This window comes from Rhineura floridana, chromosome 1 (genome assembly GCF_030035675.1).
Source record: "Rhineura floridana isolate rRhiFlo1 chromosome 1, rRhiFlo1.hap2, whole genome shotgun sequence".
NCBI classification, from domain to species: domain Eukaryota; kingdom Metazoa; phylum Chordata; class Lepidosauria; order Squamata; family Rhineuridae; genus Rhineura; species Rhineura floridana.
Genome location: NC_084480.1, coordinates 321411526 through 321421656, shown reverse-complemented (window position 1 = coordinate 321421656; position 10131 = coordinate 321411526). Strand labels below are relative to the sequence as shown.

The following is a 10131-nucleotide window of genomic DNA, read 5'->3' as shown; positions in this document are numbered from 1 at the left end:
CATGTCGGCTTCTGCACCATCGTTAACTGCAGCAGCTTCCCCAAGGATCCCTGAGAATTGCAGTTCTGTGATGGAGAAGCACAAATTACTGTATCAATTTTTCTAAGATATGGCAAACCAGTCATAGTCCAACCACACAAATGGGGGTATTTGGGGGACTGTTCCCTTCCTTATCAAAGGAATAGTAAATCTGAGCTATTTAACTGGAAGAATTTTGTCAGCCAGCTAATGTGCTTCACCTTCATCCTTTGTTCAATTTAAATTAATTGCTGGCAGCAAAATCCTCCATGCAGTTAGTTCTTCAAGACCAAACTATGTAATTATAAAAAAACACCCAGAAATCCCCACCCACCCTTCCTTTATCCAGTTAGTAATAGCAGTAGCAGAGGATTTTGTGTGGGGTGTCCAGTTTTAGTATATTGAGGATTATGGAGTATTCTGTTAACATCTGTACTTTAAATGTTAATTTGGGAATGGGCCTTTTTGTCATTTTTAGTTACATTTTGCAGTGGCATTTGTGTGTTGTGTACAACTGAACCAGTTTGTTGTTATGTGCCTTCAAGTTTAGCGCAACTTAATTTCAGCAACTCAGATATATTTTGAGTTTTAAAACCCCAGTGTGTGTATAAGCATTAACACAAACGTTTTAAGAATTGCTATGGGTTTTGCTGGCTCAAACTCCTTCTGTGGCACTTATGTGCAGTTATTAATTAGATATTGAATCCTGCTTGTGTCATATTTTTACTAACAATTATTTTGAAGAAATTTCTAGTACATTTTGCACAATGCTTGAACACCTGGAATAGACAACTGTTGCTGTGTTGCTGTAGGGATTAGGGAATAAAAATTTCCAAAAGTTAAATATTTGAGTTTTACTGAATAGCCTGATAAAACAGTTATGTGTTAACAGAAAAGCATAAGTCACACTCAGGCCCCATAGACACGTGTCATAGCAGCTTGCATGCCTTTCAGGTTATGCTCGACCCATGTGTGAGCCAGGTGTGGAGAATTCTGGAGGGTCCCCAAGAGGCAGCCCAAGAGAGGTGGTCAGAGACACAGGCACCGGCCACCTTTCGCCCTCTGTAATTTATTCTCTTGGCACATCTCTCCTATTTGTCCCTGACCATCTCCCTCGCAAGTGGAAATACTCGTTAAAAATGAGCACAAGGCTAAACAGCAGGCAGAAAGAGCGCTCTGAGCATCTCCAGCTTACACTGGGGTGGGCAGGCCTGTAGCAATCTCAAATTTCAGGCTGAACATAAACAACCACTCCACATTGCAGTGTGCATCACAGTTTCATAGAATCATAGAATAGCAGAGTTGGAAGGGGCCTATAATGCCATCGAGTCCAACCCCCTGCTCAATGCAGGAATCCAAATCAAAGCATTCCCGACAGATGGCTGTCCAGCTGCCTCTCGAAGGCCTCCATTGTCGGAGAGCCCACCACCTCCCTAGGTCATTGGTTCCATTGTCGTATGGCTCTAACATTTAGGAAGTTTTTCCTGATGTTCAGATAACTTGAGCCCATTATTCCGTGTCCTGCACTCTGGGATGATCGAGAAGAGATCCCGGCCCTCCTCTGTGACAACCTTTCATGTACTTGAAGAGTGCTATCATATCTCCCCTCAGTCTTTTCTTCTCCAGGCTAAACATGCCCAGTTCTTTCAGTCTCTACTCACAGGGCTTTGTTTCCAGTCCCCTGATCATCCTTGTTGCCCTGTTCCGGTTCATGAAGTGCAGAGACCGGAACTGGACGCGGTACTAAAGATGAGGCCTAACCAGTGCTGAATAGAGGGGAACTAATACTCCATGGCTTAAGTTGGACCTGGTCTGCAACAGGTGCCTGGTTCACTTGCCATGGCTTCCCTTATGGAATTGAGGCCACCAAAGGGCTGCAGAGATTTTCACTCCCCATTAATTAAGTTAGGCTTTAAGTGCAACAAAAGCACCTTGCTGAGAGAGACCACTCCTAACTTGATTTAAATTGTAAATTGTATTTTGTAAATTGTATTGTTTTATTGATGTCTTTTATATTGTATTTTTATATTTGTGTTTTTTGTAAGCTGCCTTGAGGGCCTTTGGCTGAAAGGCGGGGTATAAATAAATTATAATAATAAACTAATAATTATAGATTCTCTCATTGGAGCTCTGATTCCAGGGTTTCTTGTGGGGAAAACAGGGGCAGTTTATATCAATTTAAGTGGCACTCAAGTCATACCAACAACAGATAATGTTTGCAGGAGAGTTCTTACTGCTGCCACCTGCACTGACACAATTCCAGGTCAGAAGGCATGGTCAAGGCAGTGACCTTTTCATGTAGAGGCCATTTCAAGACAGAGGTGTCCCCCCTCCACAATACGCAGCACAATATTGATTTTAGAGCTTAGTGGGTGCGGTTGGGAATCTATATTTACCTTAGCATTCATTTGTTCTCAACATGGGATAAATGGAATGAGGATATACCCTTCTATTCAAATCCTTTGGCACCTGCCAAGGAGGCGTGCCCTTTCCCCTTGGGGGGGGGGAGTCTGCAGCCACACAAGCAGAGTCAGAAGGACAACCTGAAATCCTCATCTTGACGGCCTCAGCCCACCTGGGGTCAACATCTTTCCGATTGGCCTCTGGGTTGTCCTGAGCCAGGCAAGAGCCGCCCTTCGGGAAGGGGATAAAACCAGGACTGCCCAAGACGCGGTCCAGCATTTGGGCAAAATCACAGAGGTCTTCGTGCCAGTATTGAGAAAGAATTTGTGATCGCTGACCCACCGAGAAGGACAACAGTCACCTCCGCTGGTCCCAAGACAGAGAGCCAAGGTAAGTGGGGGGGACCACTTGATATGATGCCTGAAGCCTAGAACATTTTGCACGGCCCCTGCCAACCCAAAATGAAAGTCCAGCATTTGAATGGGCATAGCTAACATTGTATTTTTGATGTTAAAGTCTTTTAGGGACCTTCAGCACTTTGGGCTACGATAGTCCTCATGGCAACCTGTCTCTTGATTCATCTGAATTTCCTCCCTCCTGCCTCTCTCAGCACTGCCAGCTGCCACTGAAGTCACCTTGTGTGGCTAAGGGGGAGCCAGACCCCCTCCCCATGACTCCAGCCCCAGCTCCCCCTCATTGCCTTCTCCACTCCCCCCCTGCAGGATGCCCATCGCCCGGACTTGGCTGCTGGCCCTGGCACTCCTGGCTGGGCGTGGGGAGGCCCAGAGCTGCAGGCCTGAACTCCAAGGGATTGGTAAGTCCTGGGAAAGGGTTGAGAAAGAGAGTCTTCTCTGTGGTCAGCTCCAAATCCTGATGTTGGCCCTTCCTCCTGGGAACTTATATTCCTCTTGAAACCAGTCGCCTATGAATTGTTGCTGAGGCAGTGAAAACCTGGGAGACATTTTTCTCAATGTGCAGGTTACATTTTCCCACAATCCATTGCAAAGCCATCGAAGTGAACCAGAGGCTTAATCCAAGATTTTATGAACTATTAAGGGAGAGCAACATTTCCCTCCACCCCACCCACTCAGCAGATCCCACACGCTATGTGTTAGGAACCAGACCATTCCACCTGAGAGCAGAGCAGAGTCCAAAGCAGCGAGACAGCCGCTGTTTCCAAGAGAGAGATCCTGATGGCGCTGCTTCTAGGGGTATTGCAGAGGCTTTGCACCCCGAGATAACTCTGCTCCCCCTCCCAGAGTTCTTATATCACCTGCTGTTTGATAAATGAGACGCATTCCCTGGATTTCACAATGTGGCAAGTGGATTGGACACCTTCTCCGAATGGCAAGGTGTTTGCATTATCTTCAGACCCCATCAGCGTGCCCCAGGCAGCCAGGTGCACAATCCTGAAATGTGACATTTCTTCTCCAAAGAATGCTGTCCTCAGATATTTTAAGATAGGACCGGTTAGTGATGGCTATCTAGTAACATTTGCAAAAGAGCTCACATTCATTTCAAATATCCAGTCAATCATACAATTTTGCATTGATTTTATAACAAACTTTAAGTGTAACAGGTGTATTTATGAATCATCAGACTCATTTTGCAAAATCATAGGTGCTTAACAAGGGTCAGTATAATCATTTGTTACTAACCTACATCCACCAAGCAGCGCTTGAGCTTTTGAGAGCTACACAGAAATCTTCAGGTTCCACTGATGAAAAATGACAAAGTGGAAATGGACCTATTTCTCTTGGCACAGGGCCAATATTCTTCAGTGGAAGCTCTTCCATTATAGTGCCTTTGGCCCTGCACAACTGCAGACCAAAACCTATGGCAGAGCTCAGCAACGGGATGTGCGGGGCCTCCAGCATTTGGCAGAGGAAAACAAATTTGTCTAAGATGTCAAGCGCATTGCAATCATCCAACCTGGAAGTTTGTCTGGGAGTTCTCCTAGATTCCAGCCTCTGTGGCTAGCAGCGCTTAAGCCCAATTTAGGCTGATTCACCAGCTATGGCCATTCCTGGACTGGGATAGTCTGGTCTCAGTTGTCCATGCTCTGGTGTCTTCTTGTGTGGACTATTGTAATGCACTGTATGTGGGGCTGCCCTTGAAGACTATCTGGAGGCTGCAGCTAGTGTAGAATGCAGCTGCTAGGCCAGTACGGGCAGCTCATTGGCAGCAGGGCTGGTTCCAAAGGGCGGCCACGTTGGGCACTGGCCTGAGGGCCCCGCAGCCCCTGGGGGGCCCCTGAGAGGCCCTCCACTCCCCTTCCGCAATCCGTGGCACGAGCTGCACCGCAGATAGCAAGACAAGAGCTTCCGAGCCACCCGCTGCCACTGCCGCCACTGCCGCCCGCCACCCGCCACCATCCCCCCCCGCTTCACCTACCTTTCTCTGTTGTTCTTTGCGGCTGCGTGCACTACGTGCACAGGGTTGCCATCAATCAAGATGGCGGCCAAGGTTTCTGTAAGGGACTGAAGCCTCTGCCACCATCGTGGTTGATGGCAGCAATGCACGTGCTGCGTGCCATCAACCAGGATGGCGGCAGAGGCTTCAGTCCCTTACGGAAACCTTGGCCACCATCTTGATTGATGGCAACCCTGCGCGCGCAGTGCGCGCAGCCGCAAACAACAGCAGAGAAAGGTAGGTGAAGCGGGGGGGATGGTGGCGGGTGGCTCAGAAGCTCTTGTCTTGCGATCCGCGGCACAGCTCGTGCCACGGATCGTGGAAGGGGAGCGGAGGGCCTCTCAGGGGCCCCCCAGGGGCTCCTGTAGCTGCGGGGCCCTCGGGCCAGTGCCCAACCTGGCCGCCCTTTGGAACCAGCCCTGCTCATTGGGGCCATGTACAACCGGCCCTGCACTGGCTACCAGTGATCTACTGGGCCCAATTCAAGGTACTAGAACTAGCATATAAATATAAAACTCTCTCTCTCTGGTGCAGTCTGTGCTCCTCACCCACTGCCTAATCTTATGCAGCCCACTGATTAGTTGAGCAATGGGAAGAACAGGCTCTAGAATAATCTTTCATTCCAGCCCAGCCTCCTGTTCATCACTGTCACCTGGTCTCTAGTCAGATGAGCGCTGGGGGGGGGGAGGTGGTGGTGGATGGAGGGGAGACATGTTGAACCTTCCTTCCCCCTCCCATGATCCTGATGGAAGTTGCTTCCACCCTCCCATCCAACCCAGCGCTGCTATTAAGCATCTTCCTCAGGCATCATCAGATGTAGGGAGGAGAAGAGTTAACCAACCGAGGAAGGGATACGCAGGCCTGGGAGAGAAAGACTGTGAAGTATCGCTGGTCCCACCCACTCCATTTCTAGCCCCGCCCACTGCTGGCAGCTGACCCCCCCCCCCCAAGAATTCTGCTCTTGGTGGAAAAGGGACAGGACACTCCTGCTCTTATTGCCGCTGCAGTCCTCTCACAGCTGTAGGACTGAACGTCAGCAGGTCAGAAACATCGGCTGTGTGCATAGTGCAAAGCCCAGTCAGGGGACATCATAGCTCTGGGGTGGGGAACCTTTGCCGGCTGCAAGGCCAGATGTTCATCTCCCCAACCCCGGGGGGGGGAGCGTTGACAGATTTCCAGGACTCCAAAGCACACCGGGGGGCTTTCAGATGCGGAGGGGGTTAGAAGTTCAGGAAACACAGAGGACGAGGGATAATTAAACTAGCTTCGCTGAAACTTGGAACCCTCCAGACACTCTCCTGCAGCAGTTTGAACTGCTCACTTGAGCAAGTGGATGTAACCCCCAATGAATGAAGCTTTCATGCAATGTGTGCAAATGCTGTTCTGTTATTTGTACCGTTACCTCTAGTCCTTTTTATTAAAGAAACTTAAATTTTAAAATGATGATGGGCGTGCTGTTGCAATCAGGACCTGCTTTTGAGCTTCCCACTGGGGGCTTCTGGTTGGTCACTGTGAGCACAGGATGCAGGACTAGGTGGGCTTTTCTGCCTGATTCAGAATCTTCTGATGTTCTTAATTCTCCTCCCCATCTTGCCGTGTCTCTCAGCTCACAACTTGGCCAAAGGCCGCCCGGCCTGTCAGTCCTCCATCTACCCACATGTGATTATTGGAGCAGCAAGCAAAGCTGTCGATGGGAACTGTGGTGGGGACTGGTTTAAAGACGGCACCTGCACCCACACGCAGCAGGACACAGAGCCCTGGTGGTACGTGGACTTGGGCGACCAGTATGCCATCTCCGCTGTGATAGTGAAGAACCGTGGAGATGGTAGTGGCAAGAGACTCGAGGGAGCCCAGATCCGTGTGGGAGACTCCGTGGCTGACCATGGCAAGTCCAACCCCCTGTAAGTTCCAGTTGCTTCTCCCCACTCCTTTCAGCAAATATATCCCAGGGGTCCCAGTCGAGATCACAAGCTGCAGATGAGTCACCTTGTAGTTCCCTTGTTGTTGTTGTTGTTATGTGCCTTCAAGTCAATTACGACTTATGGCGACCCTATGAATCAGCGACCTCCAAGAGCATCTGTCATGAACCACCCTGTTCAGATCTTGTAAGTTCAGGTCTGTGGCTTCCTTTACAGACTCAATCCATCTCTTGTTTGGCCTTCCTCTTTTTCTACTCTCTTCTGTTTTTCCCAGCATTATTGTCTTTTCTAGTGAATCATGTCTTCTCATTAAGTGTCCAAAGTATGATAACCTCAGTTTCATCATGTTAACTTCTAGTGATAGTTCTGGTTTAATTTGTTCTAACACCCAATTATTTGTCTTTTTCGCAGTCCATGGCAAAGCTTTCCTCCAACACCACATTTCAAATGAGTTGATTTTTCTCTTTACCGTAGTTCCCTTGTGTATCCATAATAATTTAGAGTTGGGGAAAAGGTGGCTTCTGCCCCCTCTTCAAGGCCTGCTTCTGTGTGGAAGGGAAAGTATGGCCTATCTCAAGGCCAGGGAGGAACAGAGAGGATTGTCATTTAAGCATAATTCACCCAGACGAGATGCAAAATGGCAACACCCAGAGCATCACATGAGCTCTACCCCAAAAACCTCCCTCTGCTCCTGCATCTCTAACTCCCACTCTGATATGCCCACTTGGATGCTTGGACTGTTGTCTCAAGCTCAGTACGTCCAAGACTGAACTTCTCACCTTTCCCGCACAAGTCCTCCCCCCCCCCCGCACTCTCTATATCCCCTGGCATCACCGCCATGCCATCACCCACCCTCTAGATGCAGCACAGATCCATGGCGATCCCTTTGACTCCTCCCTGTCCTCCCCTCTGTCACATCTATCCAGTTTGTTGTCAAATCACATCACTTTGCTCTCATTCATGAAATACGGCCTCAATCACTGCCTCCTCCGTGGCTTTCTGTTGTCTCAGCCTGGCCTTCTCCTGCCCCCTCCAGCACTCTGCTGCCAAAAACTCTTCACCTCTCTTCGTGCCTTCCATCCACACCGCCTCTCCTTGAAGCCCTGCCCTGCCTTCCTGCCCACACTCAGATCCAGCAGAAGCACCTTCAAACCTCTCTATGGGCTCGACCCTCTTATCGCTCCACTTTTTAAATCTCCATTTGACTCCCTACTTCTCTGCCTACTGCGGCCTTTCCTCCTCCAGCTCCACCACCCTCATCCCTCAAAAGGACTCTGCCCTTGCCACCTTGCCCCTCTGCAAGTCCACCTCTCTCCCTTTGCTTCCTTGAATTCTCTTCTTCTCCAGACTCACTTGTTCCATCTCCTGGACACCCCATACCTTACTGCAGCCTGCAGGGGTAGCCAACCTGGTGCCCTCCAGCTGTTGCTGGACTTCCAACTCCCAGCAGCCCCAGCCAATGGTGAGGGACAATGGGACTTGCATTCCTCTGACCTGCTGTGACCAAGGCCAAACGCATGAACATGGATTCTTCCACTGTTTTCCTCTCCCTTTGCATCTTTTTTCTGGAAGGTCAGCACTTTGGTGGAATGATCTGTCCCCTCATCCTTCGAAAAGGAATGTGTACATACTTGGTACTATATAAACAACAACAGTTAATAACAAAAACAGTTTGGGAAGGAGGGCAGTCCACCTGTGATGTGGGGAAACAAGCTTGAAGCCTGGCCTGCTCAACTTTTTTTGCCACCCATTTCTTTTACAAAAACTAATTCATTTAATACAGAAAAAAATCTCCCCCCTACTTTCTTTGTCCCCCCCCCAACTTTTAAGCTGGCTACGGGCCTGTGGGGACATCTTGGAGTGCTTTCACATCCACGTGCAGACTGTGTCTTCTTGAATTAATGCCACCTCATGGCTGACCCTCCCTTTCTCTCTGCAGCTGCGGGACCATCACAAACACCAGCCTTGGCTCCATCACTACGTTGTACTGCAATTGGCTCAAGGGCAGCTACGTGAGCATCAACATTCCTGGACGGGCAGAGTACCTTCACGTGTGCGAAGTGGAGGTCTATGGCACCAAAATGGAAGACCAATGTTAAGGATCATGAGCTGTTGGGAGGCAGAGGGAAGCAGGGGTGATGAAATCAATAGTTGTGAATCAATAATTGTTCAACAAAATTCAGCAATTTTGCCTATGGTGCCGAACAGAGCACTTGTGGTCTAAGCATGACTTGAAACAGTCTTAGATCAATATTTGACCCTTCATCACAGTGTTCTCCTCACTGCAGCTCTTCTGCCTCATCCACCATGAAAATGTTTTCTTAATTCATTTTAAAATTTAAAATGATTGAAACCAACCCTTTTATTATAATTGCTGGGTTCATTAATGATCCTCAATAAAAATACCAAGCTGATAACATGGTTTAGACTACTGCAGTGCACTGCACATGGGACTGTTCTTGACGACAGGTGACAAAGAAAAGGCGGAAGTGCTCAATTCCTACTTTGGCTCAGTCTTCTCCCAAATGAGGGCCTATGGCCTTCCTGGCAAACATGAAGTTGAAGGGGCAGGATTGCAGCTTGAGATTGATAGACAAATGGTCAAGGAACACCTAATGACTTTGAACAAGCTCAAATTTCCAGGGCCCCATGAACTGCATCCTAGAGTACAGTATTGAAGGAACTGCCTGAAGAACTCTCAGAACGGCTGTCTATTATCTTTGTGAAATCGCAGAGGATGGGTGAAGTGCCGGATGACTGCAGGAAGGCTAATGTGGTCCCTTTCTTCAAAATGGGCAAAAAGGAGGAACCTGGCAATTTACAGAGCCACTGAGCCTGACATCAATCCCTGGGAAAATTCTGGAGGAGATTATAAAGTGGTCAGTCTGTAAGCACATTGACAACAATGCAATTGCAGAATCATACTCAAAGAGTGCTTATCAATGGTTTCTATCCCCCTCCCTTCCAATGGGCGGCTCCTGCCTGACTCAGGAAATCCCAGCCAATCAGAGAGATGCCAGGGTTGAGGCTGAGGACCCCAATCAGGGCCATGCGCTTGCCTCCCCAGTGAGGGCTTCTAGGGTTGCCAGGTTCAGGGCCTGAGAACGATTCTGTATCTTTAAGAGAAAAGAGAATTCAGCCAAGTGCAGGTGTTCTTGAAACATTGTAATTGGAAAAACCACAAGGTGGAATTTTCCCTGCCCCCTGCACAACTTTTAAAGATGCAGAAGAACTCTTGGAGGCTGGGCCTGGCAACCAAGAGGTCTTCTGTATCTTTAAAAGTTGTGCAAGAGGAAGGGAGAATTCCACCTTGTGGTTTCTCCCATTACAGATGTAGTAGGACTCCAGTTCCCATCAGCCCCAGCCTAAACACCCAACA

At 48.7% G+C, this 10131-nt stretch overlaps 1 protein-coding gene across 1 annotated transcript; it reads left to right on the top strand.

Annotated features, from left to right (window-relative positions):
• Positions 1-2710: 2710 nt before the first annotated feature.
• LOC133375505 (fucolectin-like) lies at positions 2711-8851 on the top strand. The gene is made up of 4 exons (XM_061607165.1): positions 2711-2811; positions 3144-3235; positions 6440-6734; positions 8692-8851. The coding sequence occupies exons 2-4, from the start codon at positions 3145-3147 to the stop codon at positions 8849-8851; spliced, it is 546 nt and encodes a 181-aa protein (XP_061463149.1). The 5' UTR covers positions 2711-2811; position 3144.
• Positions 8852-10131: the final 1280 nt, after the last annotated feature.

Bases quoted from the DNA above. Each gene is read 5' to 3' on its own strand.
- LOC133375505 (XM_061607165.1), top strand. From the start codon at position 3,145: ATGCCCATCGCCCGGACTTGGCTGCTGGCCCTGGCACTCCTGGCTGGG. The intron at 3,236-6,439 runs GTAAGTCCTGGG...CGTGTCTCTCAG, and splicing joins GCCTGAACTCCAAGGGATTG to CTCACAACTTGGCCAAAGGC. The intron at 6,735-8,691 runs GTAAGTTCCAGT...TTCTCTCTGCAG, and splicing joins CATGGCAAGTCCAACCCCCT to CTGCGGGACCATCACAAACA.